We start from the raw sequence: 19,083 nt of genomic DNA on the forward strand, positions 1-19,083 counted from the left end.
CTCATAGGTGGTCCCTGGGAGTTACTCTCTGCTAGCTTAAGGGTGTGTAAAGTGGTGGGTAAACCCACTTGTGTTCTCTCCAAGCTGCTAAAAGTTAGCTTCTTGTAGCCTAGGAAAGAAACAAGATTTGCTGTTTTGTAGGAAGCGGCCTTTTCCAGCAGCTGCCTAGTGAAAGCACAGGTTATTGGCTAAAATTATTACTCTGAAAATGGCACAAGATCACTTGAACCAGTCTTATACCCAGGAAGTGGAAAAGAAAGCCCAATAACTTACCTATTCTAAAAGAAGTATGCTGTAAAACTTAGGTCAGTAACTCCCTTGAAAGCTACGTATTCTGAAGTGAGTGTCATGAGACAGAGGTGTTAACTAAAATGGAAGATGGCAAACATGATGTCTGGCTGATGTGAAATGATATTTTTCCTACTTTGTCAAGGCTTGTTGGTTTCATAATATCTATACATTTGTATCCAAGGATTTTGGATCTAGTGTTATGAACAGGAAACTTTTGGAAACTGTTTTATTAAAAGTCAGGAGTACCTTCTTATATCTGTGGCACTTGGTGGCAGTTTAGACTGTGGAAAAAATGTAGTACAAGTCCTGAGGGGTTTATCTTCTAAAATAAAAATAGCACAGAGAGAAATATATGCTATGAAAAAACTTTATGATTTCAAGTGTGCATATACATCTGTAAATTAAGGACGAGAGAGATGGCTGCTCTATTCACAGTAGCTTATCAAGAGCCTACCTAGTATAATACTTGACACATAGTAGGTGTGTAAATGCTGGAAATGGAGATGGAATTGGCTAAATACAGGCAGGCCCTATCTTTTCCTGCTTCATTATTTGGGGCATATCCATGAGCCTACTTGTGCACCTCTTATTGGTTTATCATTTGGTTTCCAGTGTCTAAACAAGAAGACAGCAAGTTATTTAACCCTCTGTACCTCCGTTTCTTCTTTTTTGCAATGGGAATAATGATGGTACTGATCTCATAGATTGTGGTAGGTGTAAATTATTTATTAGCATTTAAAGCACTCGTAATTACGGTGCCTGACACATAGTAAGCACTCAATAAATGTTTGTTTTTTTCGCTATTATGTATTTATTTGTTTATTGTCTTTGGCACCTCACCAACTATATGCTCTGTGAAGACAGAGACTTAATGTTGTTCATTGTTGAAAGATCAGCAACTAAAATAGTGTCTGATGTCTAACATATATTTGTTGAATTATTAATAACCATATAAGTAATTATGTACTGTTGAGAAATAAAACTTCTGCCTTATTGGATAATTTTATCTGAACAGTTAAAAATGCTTTTAAATCCTTTTTCTAAATCCCAGAAAGGCAAACAAAATTATTGGTAGTCAAACTTCATCTGTTACTAACTTGTTTGTTCAGGTTAAGAAAAAAATATGATCTTGTGAATAATGGAGAAAAATGTTGAGATTGGGTTTTGTTCCAGTCATTCTTGCTGCCCAATGGCCCCCGCCAACACTATTGGGGAAAAAAAAAAAAAAAAAGTAAAACAATGGCCTTTTAAAGAGCTCTCGGATTCTGTGGGTTAAGAATTCAGGCAGGGCACAGCAGGGTTGGCTGTCTTACCGTGTATGGAGCTTCAGCTGGGAATACTCACGTGGTTGGAATCCTCTGGAGGCTTTGTCATCACATGTGAGGTTGCTGGGCTGGGATGATTCTAAGGCTGGGCTCAGCTGGGAATGTTGACTGGAACCACCGACATGTGGCTTCCCCTTGTTGTTTGGGCTTTTCCTAGTTGGTGGCGAGGTTCTGAGAGGGAGTATTCTAACAGGTGATATCTTAACAGCCGGTGTTCCAAGAGAAGCAGGAAGAAGCCTGGAGTAGCCAGGGCAATCATGTGGTACATCACTTCTGCTGTGCTCCGTTAAGTCAAAGTGGGCACGAGCTTGCTTGCCCAGTTTCAGGGGTATGGGACATGGATTACACTTCTCCATGGGAAGAGTGTCAAAAAATTTGTGATCGTTTTATTTTAAACAGCCACAATCTGATTGTTTCCAGAAATGGTGTCAATAATTTCTCATCTTGTGTTCACACCCTCCAGTAGTCCCCTCTCTCACAGACTCAAGGCTTGGCCGTGAGATTTGTTTCAGTCAATGGAAAAATGAGCAAATATAGCACAACAGAGACTTGAAAATTGTTTATGCATTTGAGTTTATCCTCTCTGGCTGCTCTCGGGAACTCTCTCATCAGTACCCTGTGAAGGAGCCTGGGCTAGTCCGCTGGATGATGAGACACACATGGAATGAACTGCCAGACGTAGGAGCAAGGACATCTTAGATCACCTAGCTGCCAGTAGACTGCCAGCCCCTGAGCAAGCCCAGCAGAGATCAGCCAAGCTGGCTCAGACCAGAAGATGACCTACCCAGCTGACTCGTAGAATCATGAACTAATAAGTGGTATTGTTTTAAGCCACTCAGTTTTGGGGTGATTTGTTATGCAGCAAAAACTAACTATACAGGGGTCTGATAGATAATATATATTCTTTCACTCACCCAGTTTGGAAGCACATGAAAAATAGGCACAGGAAACAAGTTGCAGAGGAAGTGGCTTTATTGCTGTTAAAGGCAGAGTTGAGGAATAGTGGCTTTTGGTTTATCACCCCAATAGGTGTGCCAGTAGTTCCCGGGCAGTTTGGTAGTTAGGCAGTCACCCACAGCATCAAGCAACCGCTGGCCTCTCCTGCACATGGTGAGCGCCCCGGTTGTCTTACAGCACTGGGGAGGAGAGCGAATGTGCACACCGTGGGGATCCCAGAAGAGCTGAGCCCTGCTGCGTGCCCAGTTCCTTCTCCAGACCTCACGATTCAGCCATGTCCTTCCTCCTGCCCTGGGGAGGAGTGAGTAAGGGGCTGAGAGAAACTGGGGAGTTACTCTCATGAGTTCTTTCCACATGAGAATGTAAAGCAGGAAGAAATGACCCCCTTCACAGGGAAGGTGAGCTTAGAGGAAGTTGCTCTGAAATTCTTTCCTCTTCTACATTTTTTTGAATTTATAATACAATTGGCTTATACTTTTCTGTGTGCTATAAACCTCATGCATATTGTTTTATCTATATTTGTGGTGCATTCATGCCATTTTGTAGGGTATGGAATGTATTTTACTCTTTTAAATTGTTTGAGACTTACAGCTTTGTTCTTCCTTTTGTATCATCTTTGATTTTATTTATTGTAAATCATTGATGAGGAATGAAACTGCCTATTATAAGACTTCCTAAAGGAAATGCTGATCTGTTTTGTGGGAATATATATATTGCAGTAGAATTGGAGACTACCAATACATGAGTCAGTTTTCAACAGCTAGTGAATATTCATCAATAGACAGTGTCTGTTTTTAATGTGTCTTCTTTAGGGTCACAAATCATCAAAAACTAAGGCAATACATTACCTAGCTTATGATACAAGGCTGGGCTTTTTTTTTTTTTTTAGCATTTTGATTTTTAAGCTTCTAAAGATGACAGAAATAATCAAGCATTGGTTGTGAAGTATCTCTAGAATAAAACTGAAATTTCAAAAGTGCAATTCTGTTACTTGGTAATAGATGGCTTTATATAAAAGTAGATGCTTTCCTTTGTCTCAGTTGTACTTTGGTCTTCCTTTTTTTTAATAAAAATATGTTTACCATGAAAAAGACTATGTATTTATCATGAATCGAGACTATATACAAATATGGAAGAAACCAGGTGTTCAAATCTATCTAAATCAACCTCAGATTAAGGAATGAATGTGTTTATTAAAATAGTATTTATAACAATAAGTTACTAGGGACTAGATATTTCATTAATTTTATTTCAGGATTGGGTTTAGACTTTTAGATTTAGTTGTATTCCTTAGTAAAATTTCAGTTATTAGATAAATATTAAATTTGCAAAGAAAAAATGTGAAAATATATATATGCTGTATATATATATATATAAGCAATCCTAATAACAAACAGTAGTTAATTAGGTAGATAATAAGCCAAGTTTTTCTTAGTGTTTTAAAGCCCAAGTTAATCTTTAATGTGAAGACACTGGAAACCCTTTCAGAACTTTTTTTTTTTTTGGTACTGATTTTATAACTTCAGGATACTGACTTTTGGATGAAAACTTTAAATTGATTCCTTTTTTTTTTAATTGACATGTATTGATTGTACATATTTATGGGATGCAGAGTCATATTTCAATACATGTATACAATGTGTGATGATTAAATCAGGGTAATTAACATATTTGTCATTGCAAAAATTCATCATCTTTGTGATGAGCGCATCAGAGCTCCTCTGCTCCAGGCCTTTGGTTGCAAAGTGCAACAGTGTAGAGGAGGAACTGCAGTGTGACAGCATGCCAGATGTTTTAGATCTCTCAAAGCCTACAACCTGCAAATAGCTGGACATCCACGTGAGGCCAGGGCTGATAGAGAGCCCTGAGGTCAGCGTTCACATCTGGTTTCTTTTACTGTAATACGCATGCACAGTGAATAATTTGGAAGAAGACATTTGCCCCATCTTTTTATCTTTAAAATTTGTCACTAGTGAACCCTTCCTAATTGTCAGTCTTGGGTCACGTTGTCTGTTTCCAGGAAAAGTATAGAGTTGATTTTAGAATATTTATCCTAATAGATAAGTAAATGTAAATTCGTTATCAGAATTTTCCACAGAAATTACTATCAGTTAAGCTCAGTAACTCACTGGTTATATGGTACTTTTTTGGGGGGGGATTGACTAAGATGAGAGAAAAAAGGTAGATAAATTATATTTGCTTAGGTTATAGGCACATGCTTGTTGTTTAATGTTCCCTTTTGCTTTAACAAAGAGGCTTAAATCCATTTGAAGAGCTTGTGTAACATGTAAACACCAGCAAGACACTTTTTTCATAATGTCCGTCTTGGAGCAATTGTAGAGGAGGCACAGTATTGTGGGGCAGTATGACCGTGGGGCAGTCAATATTCTGAGTCATGGTCTTTCAATCAGACTTCTATCATCATTCTTATCTTACTGGCAAAACTAAGACAAAACTGATTTTTTCTTAAGCCTTAATCAGGAATTTGGACCACTTTTTCTGGGAGAGGAGCTTATACACAAAATAAACTTTTATCATACTGTCTAATTTATCCCCTGTTATGTCCCACAGTAATGTGATTGTTTTTCTTCCCAACCATTACTTGTAGTTTTATTCCTTTGCCTATTTAAAAACTTCATCCTCCAGCAGGTACAACTTGGACATTTTTTTCCTTTTATATCTTATGCCTTGGGGTGGTTGTCCATGACATTAACAGGCACAGGCACAGGCACATGCACATGTCTTGGACTAGTTGGTAATCAAAACTAAGAAAGCTTCTAAATGATGGCCTTTGTGTTAATAGTCAGGTGGCAGTGGTATGGTAGGATAGGTGGACAAGTTCTAGTTCCATTGTTTGTCCATGCCCCTTTAATTTCTATTTTAGAATGGTTTAATTTATCTCTTCCCTTAAAATGTAAATGTATATTAAATTTAATATAAACTTAGCTTTATATCTTGAAGAGAGGGATGTAGCTGCATTGGAGTCCCTGGAGACTCTTCTACTCTCTTTTGTACTAAATACTGGTATCTAGTTTAACTCTTCTTTATTAAATCTCGTTAGCAGAAGCTCAATCGGTAGTGGCAAAAGTACTTAAGGCAGAAGAGAAGGCTGTGCCAGTGTTCTTCTTTGACTTAATTCAGGGGCACATTTAAGTAAATTAAAATGGTCAGGTGATGAGTCCCTATAGAGAATTGAATTTATGTTCTCTGAGTAATTATTTGATATGGCTTCCTGCTGTTAGATTATTTTGGTGCATGCACATTTCGGGGAAGAAAACCCAATAGGGAATGGTTTTAAGCATTAGTAAATTATTTTGGGGCAAACATTTTCCCTGATTACTTTTTTACCTGGAAGCTTATGTCTTACAAGAAAAGTCGTAAAGAAACTGAAATAGGAGGCTCTGGGGTAAAAGTAAGTGTTTTAAGTGGTAAAACCTTCAACAGCTTTGTAATAAAAGGTTCCTCATTTTGTGATTGATTGTTTAGGTCAAGTCATATATTTTATATAAAGTACAGCATTTCTAAGTGTTTAAGGATTTTGTATTCTTTTTTGCTGGAAAACTATAAAGAGTATAAACCTGATACCATAGTCACCCAAAACTTTGAATTCTGGCTGTATTGCTTCCCAAGAGTGTGGCGTGAACCTTATTCTCTCATCTATAAAATAGGGATTATAAAACCATCCTCAGAGGTGTGGGTGTTCAGGGTTGAATGTGATAACAAATGAAAGGCAGTGCATGCATACCAGAAGGTCATTGAGAGTTTTCTTCCTACTTCCCTTTGCACCTTTCCTTCTAAACACACCCATGGTATTACGTTTCATACTTGAATATGATAGTAATCGCTGATCATATCTGTGTGTGTGATTCAAGAAGTACATTTGGCCAGCCTTCCTTTCACATTGTACACAGGTGAATGTTATTTTCTAACTTGGTGGTGTTTATCTGCTGAATCTCACAGCTAATGCTGTTTCTACACTCTGCTTTGTCTATGATATTTGTTCAAAAAAAAAAAAAGTGCCCAACATGAGGCTGGCCAGTGTGGGTTTGCACAGCCTGGCCTTGTTGCATGCTTTCTGGAGATATTCTTTACTTTCTTGAAATACCACAATTTGCTTGTGGAATGTGGTTGTATAAAGTGCAGCCATATAGTTGTCTGTCATTGTTATGAAGGTGCCACGGTAAGGTGAGATGGCAGCCGGCTGCTGGTGCTCGCGAGATTTGGAGGATCCTTAGGGATATGGGAAGAGTCTGGGTTTTGTGGTCCCTCTGTCTTCTCCACCCATACCTCTTCCTCACTCATAAGGGCCTTGGCATCGCACCTTGAAAAGAGCTGCTGCTGTTGATTTGGGTGGCGGGTGTAGCCAGAAAAATGTGTGACTCTTGGAGGTCAGGAGGAAGGTCTGGAGCAAGGTCTGCATGTTTGCAGTCGGTACTGGACTCATGCCCACATAGTTCCTGGCACATAGTGGGTAAGTGGTATGTGAGTTGATGGAAGGTATTTGTGCATGAATGGATGAAGTAAACTGTAGCATTTGTTCATATTTTTCATGTAGTCAAGTTACGTTCCTTTAGACTTGAGGAATTTCCTTTAAGGATTAGCTTCTCAATGAAGAATCTGCCCAGGCTCTGTGGGTTCTTTCTACTAATACCGTGCTAGTACTCAGGACTGCATAGAAGCTCAGTCACATGATAAGTAAAATCACTTTGTGTTTTTATCATTACCTATTTATTTTCTCTTTTACTGTGAACGTCAGTATTTGCTTATTACTTGATTGAAACATTCAATTATTTAGAGATGGTGAATATTACACAGTCCTTTTTTTTCTAAGCTATATCCCACTTGTACTTTTCAACCTCCTTCCCTCCCTCTTTTCCTTCCTCTTTCCTTCCTTCTTTCCTTCCCTTTTTTCCTTTATAAGAAGTATTTATTTTTCTTCATCTTTGATTCGAGGGCATTGTCAGTCTCCCAAGCCATATGAAAGTTGAAGATGAAAATGAAAAAATCCACATTTCTTCCTAATAATTTTTGTATTGACCTATTTTTGTTCTTTTTTCAGTTGGCTTAATTTTGTGTTTCCTTGCAACCCATCTCTTCATTCTTGCAAATGATCTCATGTATTTGGGTCACCTTAGGGCTTCTTAGTCATCAAATCTATACCCTTTAACTACTCTATCCAGGCTCCTCCACCAATGCTATTGTGAATTCCAGAAATATAAATTTAAAATTTCAGTGATCATTCCCAGGGAGATTGCACATCATTCTCTCCCTTACCCACCATCTTCATACTGTTTTGGATTTCAATCTGATTGGGAACCAAGTGTGTCTGTTCTCTGGAATTAGCGCTCAGTAATGGGATTACTGATTTGAATTTTATAGCTAAAGTTGGCCTTTACCTACAGAGTCCAGCTCCTCTTTTGTGACACTGGTCAGTGATAAGCAGGACTCCAGGCAGGAATATCCTCCTCCATCAATTTGCTGTCTGTTGCCACAATGACTCTATTCTGTTTTCTTTTGTTTTTTCTTTATTTTTTCATTTGTGGATGAAAATTCAAAAACTTGGAAAAAACCTCAAATTTATGGGGTTAGAAATTATCTGGAATCAATGAAAATATACTATCACATAACACCAAATTCCACTAAATGAGAACCACTTTTCATTCTCTGAGACTTCAAGATATCCAGAAAGTCTGTTTTACTGCTTCCAGAGTAGTGGGCATGTGGGTAGGAGGTAGAGTCTGCGCATGGGTCGGATGGTCTGATTTCAAATCTGGTTCCACCACTTACCCAACTGAGCTACTTAAACTCTTGAACTGTCAGTGTTTTCAGCTGAAAATGATACCATGTAAAATGGTTGGGAGGATTCATTGAGATGATGTCTATAAAGCATTTAGCACATGAGATATCAAAAATGTTAAATTGTGTGTGTGTGTGTGTGTGTGTGTGTGTGTGTGTGTGTGTGTGTGTGTCTAGTGGACGCAAGGATAGAACCCTGGACCTTAGTGTTATCAGCCATGCTCTAACCAACTGAGCTAATTGGCTAGCCTTTATTTTTTCACATTATAATTATCAAGTGGAGTCATAACTGAATGACCATATTTCATTGCTTAAATTTGTAATGTTACATTTTGAAGAATTTAATGTCATCATCAAAGACCAAGAGAATATTAATACAAAAGCTGTATTATCTTTAATCAGCTTGTAAAATGTAACTCATTTTGCATATTCACCGTTTAAAAAGAACCTGGTTTATTTAATTTGGTGGTTTAGTGAGTGTTGTGCTTCCTTCTAAAAGTAGAACTGAAAATGCTTTTTAAAATTATTTTATTAATGCAAATTAGAAAATGAAAGAGAAAGTGAGAGGGAGGGGGGAAAAGTATGGTGGATTTGAACATGAAATGCATATTATACCATGGTTTTATTTTTCTCTTTAGATCTTTTAGAGAAATCTCGGGTTGTTAAGCAGCCAAGAGGTGAAAGAAACTTCCATGTGTTCTATCAACTGCTCTCTGGTGCCTCCGAAGAGCTCCTCAGTAAGTCCCTGTTTCTGAGTTTTAGTTTGTAGTGTCACGGCATTTTTCGAAGCATTCTCTTTAAAATGTGTCCCATCTGCTTTTCCTCTTCCTTCTTAAAATTTTCCTGTACTCTGGTTGAAGTGAAGAACATGTTTGCTTCTCCCCCACCCCAGCATTTGTGTAATATCCCCAAACCTCAGCAGATACTGTGCCATACGTCTCAGATGGGTTAAAAGAGCTCGATATTATGGGAGGAACTAATCATCAATTTAAAGAAATAAAACAGAGGGATATAATTATTCCACTTAGGGAGAGAAAATTAGTAAGGAGCAGGAAATGAATACAGTTGTATAAAAACAAATTGTTCAGTGAAGATTTAAAAATAGTGTGGAAGATATTTATAGTTGAATCAAGAGATAAAAATCTGACCTTTGGATATTTTAGAGAAGTAACATAACTCCACAAGGATAGTATCCAATAGACAATAGCCAAGTGATGAAAAGTATTGGACACAAATAGTTCAAACAAGAAGAGCTGTGGAAAGTCAACAACACTTAGGGGAAAAATTGTCCTCACTAATAATCAGCAAATACAAATTAAAACAGCACTGAAGTATCCACTATGCATATATTAGCCAAAGTTATTAAGAAGGATAAAGCTGGCAGAGTTGTCACTGATCTACTTAGAGCTTGTGGGTGTCACTTGAAAGTGAGGACCTCTTTCTGGGGGACTAATTGGCAATTTAAAATAAGAGTCACAAAATGATCAGATCAGAGCCTACCACCCAGTTACATCACTTTTTTGGAATATATACCAACAAAATAATTCAAATGAATCCAAAAAGCAATTTGTATGAATACATTTATCACTGCCCTTTATTTATTATTATAAACGAGAGAGAACCCAAATCCCCAATGATGAGGGAATCACTAGGTGGATGTCATGTGTTATAATGAAATAGTACATTGAAGATATTTTATATTATGAAAATATGGAAAGGGACTTACCCATGAAGAATAAATGTAGAAGAGCAGAGTTTGAAATATGTGCAACAATGATAAAGATGATTTTAGGAAAATGCAATTACTGGTATTTGGGTATCAATTTTTGTTCTGTTGATTCAGTACATAATACACAAGTCATTTTATCTGAAGGGTTAAGGGTATGAGATATTAAAGAGGATTAGATTTATTGAAGCAATGTATCAATTTGCATGTGTGTTTGATAGATAAACTTAAACTCGAGCGGGATTTCAGCAGATATAACTACCTGAGTCTGGACTCGGCCAAAGTTAATGGTGTGGATGATGCAGCGAATTTCAGAACCGTTAGGGTAAGATGTAATGCTTTTATTAAGCTTTGAAGGGGGTAACACTGTATTGCTCAATCAGAACTGGAACGATTCTGAGTTTTCTTTCAAGTATAATTCATGCTTCCTAAGGTTTTAGAATTATACAAGAATACATTATGTTTTTGTTAGTTTGATTTTTTACTAGCTCAAAAAATCATACAACATTGCAAAGGCCATGCTTTACCAGAGTTGGTGATTTTACCATTTATCAAAAAGAGCTTTTTTATTATCCTGGGGTTTGACTCTTACAATGATGTATTTAAATTCTAAATGTTTTTATAGCCAAAGTTAATTTCCAAGTGTGAAAACTGCCCTTGGATCATGTTAAATCAAAACTACTTTGGGGCAGAAAATCTTGTTTTTATACAGTTTTAGAAATCTCATGTATAACCCAGAATGATTAGCATACCACATTCATTAGAAAAGAAATGATTTTAAATAATACTGTTTTCTGTCTTTATGTGGCATGCACTCTCAGAATTACTCCTATTATGCCATAATATGGTAACTGGGATTTACTTTGAAATGAGATAGCTGTAGTGGTGGGGAGGAGAGGGAGTAGGTTGGATTATGGATAAAACAAGATTGGCATAATTTAATTGTTGAGGGTGAGTGAAAGGGATGTGGGGGTTCTTTCTCTGCTCTCTCTACTTTTGTATATTTTTGAAATTTTCCATAACAACAACAAACACTTACATTATTCCCATTGCTATGTAGCCTAGTCAATAAAAGGAAAAAAAAAAGGGCCAGCTGTTCTCAAAAGGAAAGCATCTCTTAGAGTATGTGATTTTTAAAAACTATATAAACATTCTCATATGGAAGCAATAGTCTGTTGATTTCTGGACAAGGTTTTGTTTAAGACTGGAGAGCAAGACCATGTGTATAGCTACTTTGCCTGGCACATAGTTGGCACTCCATAAAAATTTATGAATGAATGATTGCCTCATGGTACCCATGGCATCTCAGATTAAGCACTTCACCTTTGTAAGCCATGATTTTTATCATATGTAAAATAAGCAAGGAGATTTTCTTTATAGGGGGTTGTGAAAGCTTGTTGTTTGTTTTTGTTTCTAGTAGCAGAAAAAGACACATAACACTGAGCTGCTGTGGTCAGCGGTATTGGTATGCTAAGGACAGGCTGTGCTGCGAGGCTCCTCTTCCTTCTCTCTTCCCCTTGGCATGCCCCCCTCTGCCACAGCACGCAAGGTACCCCAGGGCTCCTTGAATCACAGTTTGAAACCACTGACCCAGATATAGCTTTGTCTTTTAAGTTTTTTTCTTTTTCAGAAATAAATCTGTAATATGATTCATTTAAAAAATATATATATTTATATATTTTTTATTTTTATTTTATTTTATATATATACGTATATATAAAGAACTACAGAAAGAAAACAGGTGCTTTTTTCCCTCTTTGCAGAATGCCATGCAGATTGTGGGCTTTATGGATCATGAAGCCGAGTCTGTCTTGGAGGTGGTGGCAGCGGTGCTGAAACTGGGGAACATCGAGTTCAAGCCTGAATCTCGAGTGAATGGTTTAGATGAAAGCAAGATCAAAGATAAAAATGGTAAGTCAGTGGAGAATCAGCTTTGTTTAGGAAACTTATTTTGAACTTCTGCCTGATTTTTAATCCAGAAAGTGAAACTTATGCTTTGCATTAGTTTGAAAAAGCTTTCTAGTGAAACTGGGCAGAAATACATGTAATTCAGCTAAATTTTGTCTTTTGATGTATATATTTATACTGTTTCGTTTGAATGCGATTTAGAAAAAACAACCTAAGCCTTGAAAATGAATATTAGCAGTACATTCACATTCACTCTTTGTGTCCATCTCTCCCTCTCACCCAACAGAGTTAAAAGAAATTTGTGAGTTGACTGGTATTGATCAGTCAGTTCTAGAACGAGCATTCAGTTTCCGAACAGTTGAGGCCAAGCAGGAGAAAGTTTCAACTACACTGAATGTGGCGCAGGTGGGTAAATTATAACATATAGAAGAAAGTTTTTTTGAAAGTCTAATATTTTTTATATAAGTGTAAATAGGCTGTTATCTCAACTGTCATACTCTATTCCAGGCAGGCATCATTCTAGGTATAGCAATACACTAAACAGATAAGGATCCCTGCCCTCATGGAGCTTAACATTCTAGGCATTTCAAAAAGGAAATAGTGAGAAAAGCCAGGTTTGGAATACCTATCCAGAAAAGGATTGATCAAGCTTGAACACTGAGAAGAGGATTCAAAATAATGTGGCTGGCAATAAGTCTGGAGTTATAGTGGAGAGACTGCAGCAGTAGTTCTCAAACTCAAGCAGGCATCAGAATCACCTGCTGGGTTGTTCAGCACAGTTTTTGGCCCCCTCCTCCACCCCCCCAGTGTTTGATTCAATAAGTCTAGGGTAAGACCGAGGAATTTGCATTTCTAATAAGTTCAGAGGTAAAACTGGCACTGCTGATTCAAGATCACACTTTGAGAACCACTGGCTTGGTTCTTTCCAATAGCCAGAGTGGGCGTTGTTAAGTATATAGTTATGCCATGAAAAAAAAAAAACCTGTGTTGTTTAAGAAAGTCCTTTAGGAATATATATTTTTATTGTGTGTTTTACTCTTGCTTTTTAATCATCCTCTACGGGAACCAGGCCCAGGTGCCTCTTACTTTATAAATTTATTTGAGTCACTTCACATTGCTGGGTAAAACTTTTACACTGTTTTTTTTTTTTTTTTTTTAATCCTTTGGCATAAAAGAATTTGGCTTGAGATCCTCAATTATTCAGCTCCTTAGTCAAAATGTTGTTTTTTAATTTTTAATGTAGTGTTCAGAGCACCCGGTCTTATGGATCTTATTGCCTGGTGGGTTTTGACCTGCAATAAGTGATTTGTTTCATTAGCTTTTCCTCATAGCTTCAATGCTTGGATCCCAGTGTTATCTTTATTGCCCTGTACCTCATTTTCTCCAAGGCATTTTGATCTTTCCCCAGATAAGATGACTAATATTGAAATAATGGAAACTCAAGACAGTTTATCATTCAGCTTCTACAGCATGCTCTCTCCTTGGCTTCCACGGTCCTCTGTAATCTGACTCTACATGGCTTATCTTAGTTTGTTCCTTTCTAGTTCTCTAAATGCCAGACTTATTTTTGCCTGGTGCCTTTGTTCCTGCTTGCCTGTGTTGTCCCGCCCCCCGCCATGTCATTGCTCACTCCTGCCTGTCTATATGGTCCACCTAATTGCACCCCATCCAAGGAGACTTCCTTGGTCAAATAGGCTTCCTGATTCCCCCTTCCCTGAACTTCTTTTTCTCTGCAGTTTGGCACCTGCCCTCTGACTGTTATATTGGTGTGAGTTTGATCTTCCCAGCTCCACTGTAAGCTCCTGAAGGGCAGACATCTCATCTGTGCATGTCCGTGTCTCGACCTTGCTTAGCACATCCTGTCCTGGGCCACACCTGCTACTGGCCACCTCTGAAGCAGATTCAACCTGGGATTTTCGTCTGTGAGCTTCCTACAGCTGCAGAAAAGCATAGATTTTTCATAGTGTGCTTAGAATCTGAGGTGGTGAATAAGTGCACTGGTGTCTTCCCTCATTTCTACACACCTTATTAGAGACCCTTAGATGGGAATAAACATTCTTCCCTTACTGCTTTATAGGATATTCCTGTAGAGATTAGGTGGCATGAATCAGGCTTAAGACGTCAGGGGTGGCAATTGGCAGCCCCTGGGGTCAGATATAACTCAATAGGCACATTTTATTTGACTAACGGTTAGTTTTTTCTTTTGTTTGCTTGCTTTTTATTTTTACCTTTTGGTGGCTGGCTGGTACAGGGATCCAAACAAACCCTTATAATATTGTTTGCTTTTTAAAATTTCAATTAGAGTACGCTTAATCAGGGGTTCGTCTTCCAACCCCTGCAGATCTTCTACCTCCTGTTCATTTCTATCACACAGTCCCTGGAAGCATTTAAGTTTGAGATCCCTGGAATAAATATTTGTTTGAAGGAAGCAAAGAAGATTAATACTGGTTGTGAATACACTTTGAAAAATATAAAGCAGTTTATTAGAATAAGGTGTCATTGTTAGTTCAGTTGCATATTGAAATGATGGTTTGTTGGAAGCAGATAGCACACAACTAAAAACTGGATGACATTAAGGTGAAAAGGGGTTTATTTACAAATACATGGTGTTTGAAATTATGTGGTGTTTTGAGATAACTTGAATTTATAAGAAAAGGGATAGGATTAGGAAATTATATAGGCTCATGAGATAGAAGTAGAGGAAAAGGATACTTCAAAAATTATAATGTAAATATATCTACAGACTGTGTGCTAGACACTGTTCTAAGCACTTAAATTACCTATTTTGAGAAAGTAAAAACTAGAAGAAAGGGTATTGGGGAAAGGATATGCATCTAAATTACATTTCGTCTTTTTTCTGTTTCAGCCTTTTATATGCATTTTCTGCTATGAAATTATTCTCTCCCTTTTATTTTTGGCCAACTTCTTGATGTATTATTATTGTTTTGGTTTTTGGGGGGCAGCTGGCGGGTACATCTTGGTGTATTTTCTATCTCTGATTGGAGTAACTGTCTGAGGTGTAGGGAGGGAGGTTGAGGATTAGCATGGAAGTGTCAGACGAAGGGAAAAGGTGCTCTCTTTTCAGCTGTGGTATGTTGCCTGGGAAGCGAATGTGTTGTTAAAGTTGTTACACTTCATTTAGGAAGGAATGTGGGAAGAGTATTCCCCATATTCTAATAAGTTGTGCTCTTTATAACATAAAAATGAACTGGTTTATTTAAACAGTAATACCCGACTTTCTGCTTACAAGCAGCGAAATATGCACATAAAGCCATTGTGTTAAAAACAGCAACAAAATCTCTCACTTTCTTCCTCCAAGTCCAGTTTCTTCTTAGGCTGCTGACACCCATCTCCAGGTCTTCCCAGGAGGACTGGGGTTAAACATCTCCTTAGTGCTCACTGGCTGTACATGCTGGGCACCCAGTACATTTAGGGGCAGTCAGGTTCAGCCATCCAAACCTAACTTTCTTCAGCCTTTGAATTCTAAGTCAAGAGTCATAGAGACACATATGTCTCCTGCCTCTTCTTTGTCAAGTATCTCTCACCAGCTTTAAAAGTAAATAAATATACACATAAAAAAGGTTTTATTTTCATTCTACAACTTATACAAACTCATTGTGGGAGATTTTTAGAAAATACTCAGATGGTTGAATGAAGAAAAAAAAATTACAGATCCCATCAGTCAAAGCCATTTTAATGTATTTCCTTTGAGTTTCCTATGTGCAAGAGTTTTTAAAAAGTTGTTATTGTTTTAAGTGTACAATTAAAAATTTTTTATATAATATAAGCAATTTCCATTTCATTATCTAATTTCATCATCATTTTTCTATGATGACATGTAACATCCCCTTCAGTGGTTGTTTATTTTATTACCTCCCTATTATTGAACTTCTAAATTGCCTCTGGTTTTTGTTTTTTCCTTAGCATTGAGATGAATATTGTTGTGGCAAAAACATGGGATATTTAGAATTAGTTTCCTGGGATGGGAAAAGGTACAATAAGTCTGTGTTAACAATTTGCTTAATCTTCTTAATGGCTTGACTGCTCATCCAGAGTATAATGCAAACTGATTCTGAAAAGAAATTTGAAATAAAAGAGCTTTAAATATTTTAAAAAATATCTTTGTTATTTTATTGAAATTAAGCATTGTGATAATTGTGGGTATTAAGTTATTCTTTTTCTTTCTAATAGGCTTATTATGCCCGTGATGCTTTGGCTAAGAACCTCTACAGCAGGTTGTTTTCATGGTTGGTAAATCGAATCAATGAAAGCATTAAGGTACTGAATCTCTATAAGCAAAGAAATCAGTTGTAATAAACAGCATTTCTAGTATAAACATTAAGTTGGAGAAAATTTAATTTTACAATCAGATTATTGATTATCACTTATAAAGATTATTCCTTTAAGAGAATTTACCTTGTATAAGATAGAAATTTGTCAGGTATTTTGTTTGCTTTGTTTTGCTATGTGTGTTATAACTCACTGGTGAATAGTATAATGGTCTTTGCAGAGTTAACTCTGAGAGTCAGCATCCCAGGTTCTGATTCTGGCTCATCTGTTGACTATTTGTACACACTTGACTGCAAAGGTCACTTTACCTCTCTGGGTACTAATATGATCTTCATTAAAACTAGTGTATTAGACTAGGTGATTTTGAAAAGCCTACCACTTGTAAGATTCAGTGTTTTTTTTTTAATTAAGTACCATTAATACCTTCTTTAAATAAGTCACTTATTATTAAAATTTCTGAAGATTCCACACAAATATCCTGTTGCATAAGTTTTTAAAAAACTAAATTTCAGGTATTCTCGTAATTAAGAAAAACAATTGACGTGTAATATATGTCTATGCTCCTTAGATGCTTGTAGTATTATACGTAATGCCTTCATTAACCCATTGATTTGAATTTTTTTTTAAGGCTCAAACAAAAGTGAGAAAGAAGGTCATGGGTGTTTTGGACATTTATGGCTTTGAAATTTTTGAGGTAAGATTTTTAAAATTTCCTGTAGCACCTTTATTAAAGTGGAACATATGGAAATTAAAACTTGTATTTTATAGACAGCATTTATTGTAAGTAACTATAACTGAATCTACAAATAACCTTTGTGAAGATGTAACAAAGTGTGTGTGTGTGTGTGTGTGTGTGTGTGTGTGTTTTAAGTTCTGAGAGCCAGCATTTGGAGACATTGCTGTTTAAAAAGAACTTGTTGTATTAGTACTTGACTTTTGAAATTGCAGATTTGGAATTCTTTCTGTGAGACTTCTAACAAGCCATCTTGACATTATGCCTGTGGCCTTTTGCTCATTTGTAGGTAGTTTGGAAAGTGAGGCAGGTTGGTGCCATGAAAAAGCCAGCAATAGGTGAGCTGGAGGCTGTCAGGGCCTGGCTAGGGCTGTTGATTTCATCTTTGTGAAACTCAGGGAGAGAGGGTCTGGATTAGATGACTGGTCGAGTTTCATCTAGCTGTGCTCTTGCAATAATGAATTCTGCTGCAGAGGTTGAAGTAATTTCTGCTGAAGTTCATAATGAATTTTTTAAAAAGATTCCATGCTTGCTACAAATTAAATATTTACACATTATATACTTACATTGGAATTCCCTGGTAACCCCCTTGCTAACTTTGACATTTAGAAGCAGTTTTGAGCACCTATTAAAACCCTTATTCTCACTTTCAGGAGTGGTATTTTAGTTTGGTTCAGGGAAATAACCGGTAGATCAGGCTCCTCCTTTCTTAAGTCTCCCCTACAAGTAATGATCTGTGAATCCTTTAAGTAAGCAGGCCCTGTCCAGAATGACCACCCAAAGAATTTACATGTTCCAAAAAAATAGGGTTACGGAATCACAGAAAAAACATCAGAGCATTCTCTTCAGCTAAATCAGGTTTTTCTAGCACACACCTTTTTCGTAGAACATTCATTTTTGTGATAGTGTGTTCTCTCTCAATCATGTTCCACATTTAAATAGCTAGTGGTAAATATTTATGGAAGGCGGGACTGTATGCAAGCATTGTGTTAAGTATTATGTGTATTGTCTGATTTAATTTTCAGAACAACCTCATGAAGTAGCTGTTATTATTATTCACATTTTATATGATAAAGTAAGGCTCTCAAGGTCATTTAACTCCCCCGGAGTTACATGGCTAGGCTACTAAGTGGCGGACTCAGGACCTAAATCCCAGGTCTCCTAATATTTTCATTCATTGCTTTTCTTTCCTGTTATGGTTGAGACCAGGGCTATTTCCTCACTTTTCTTCTCAAACGCACAAGTTATCCAATGTCTGGAAAAAGGAAAAAAATCAAATGTTGTGATAAGTTTCTGATTCTCCCCCATTTTTCTGCCTTTGTCGTCACCCCCAGCTCCTGGCCAGTGCTGAGAGCCTTCCCAAATGGAAGTGTGTGTTGGTGGCAGAGTGTGTGGACATTACCACTATGTGCTGGCTGCTGTCCCCATGCTGCCTCACAATACCACTTTTCAATAGTGTCTGCTTATGTTGGTGCCCCTCTAGCAGAATCTGCAAAGGAAAGCTTCCAGTCCCTTGGCAAAAGGGAAGAATTTGAGGTTTGTGAGTTAGGAGAATTGCTTGAGTGTACTCAGAAATCACTGTGCTGAAATTAATTTCTTTCTAGCAAGATCTCAGGTTACTATCACTAACTAAATGGGCAGAATGTCAAAGTCATTCTTTACAGTTGGCAGGGAAAAAAATTTCTTACCTGGCACAGTGCTGATATAAATTTAAATGGTGTCACAAGCATGCAGATGGTAAGTGGAGATTTTACTAGAAAGTTAGAAGAAAACGATATATTCAGTGGCTATTTCTAAAATCAAAGAAACTTGTTTTATTTTACTATTGCTGGAAAAAGATTTCTTAATCTTAAGCCAGTGAGCAGGTGCTTAATGTCATGTCTCAACACATGGAAACTTTTAAAAATAGGATAATGAGGTTATCATGGGACATCCACTTAGCTTTGTCTACTGAGTGTTTAATATGAGCCAGATACCAGTGGTAAGCAAGCCACAGATGTTCCTTGTCTGCATGGATCTTACCGTCTTAGCCCTAAGAATGAGGGCCTGTTCCTACC

At 37.2% G+C, this 19,083-nt stretch overlaps 1 protein-coding gene across 3 annotated transcripts in view; it reads left to right on the forward strand.

Annotated features, from left to right (window-relative positions):
* The window catches only part of MYO1B (myosin IB), a 171,136-nt gene that overhangs the window by 108,628 nt on the left and 43,425 nt on the right, over nucleotides 1-19,083 (forward strand). For all 3 annotated transcript variants that reach the window (XM_063088395.1, XM_063088404.1, XM_063088414.1), the window contains exons 8-13: nucleotides 9,008-9,106; nucleotides 10,317-10,420; nucleotides 11,859-12,006; nucleotides 12,290-12,408; nucleotides 16,195-16,281; nucleotides 16,922-16,987. In XM_063088395.1, coding sequence (XP_062944465.1) covers nucleotides 9,008-9,106; nucleotides 10,317-10,420; nucleotides 11,859-12,006; nucleotides 12,290-12,408; nucleotides 16,195-16,281; nucleotides 16,922-16,987 — 623 coding nt within the window. The remainder of the gene's footprint in view (nucleotides 1-9,007; nucleotides 9,107-10,316; nucleotides 10,421-11,858; nucleotides 12,007-12,289; nucleotides 12,409-16,194; nucleotides 16,282-16,921; nucleotides 16,988-19,083) is intronic.

This window comes from Cynocephalus volans, chromosome 1 (assembly GCF_027409185.1).
Source record: "Cynocephalus volans isolate mCynVol1 chromosome 1, mCynVol1.pri, whole genome shotgun sequence".
NCBI lineage: Eukaryota > Metazoa > Chordata > Mammalia > Dermoptera > Cynocephalidae > Cynocephalus > Cynocephalus volans.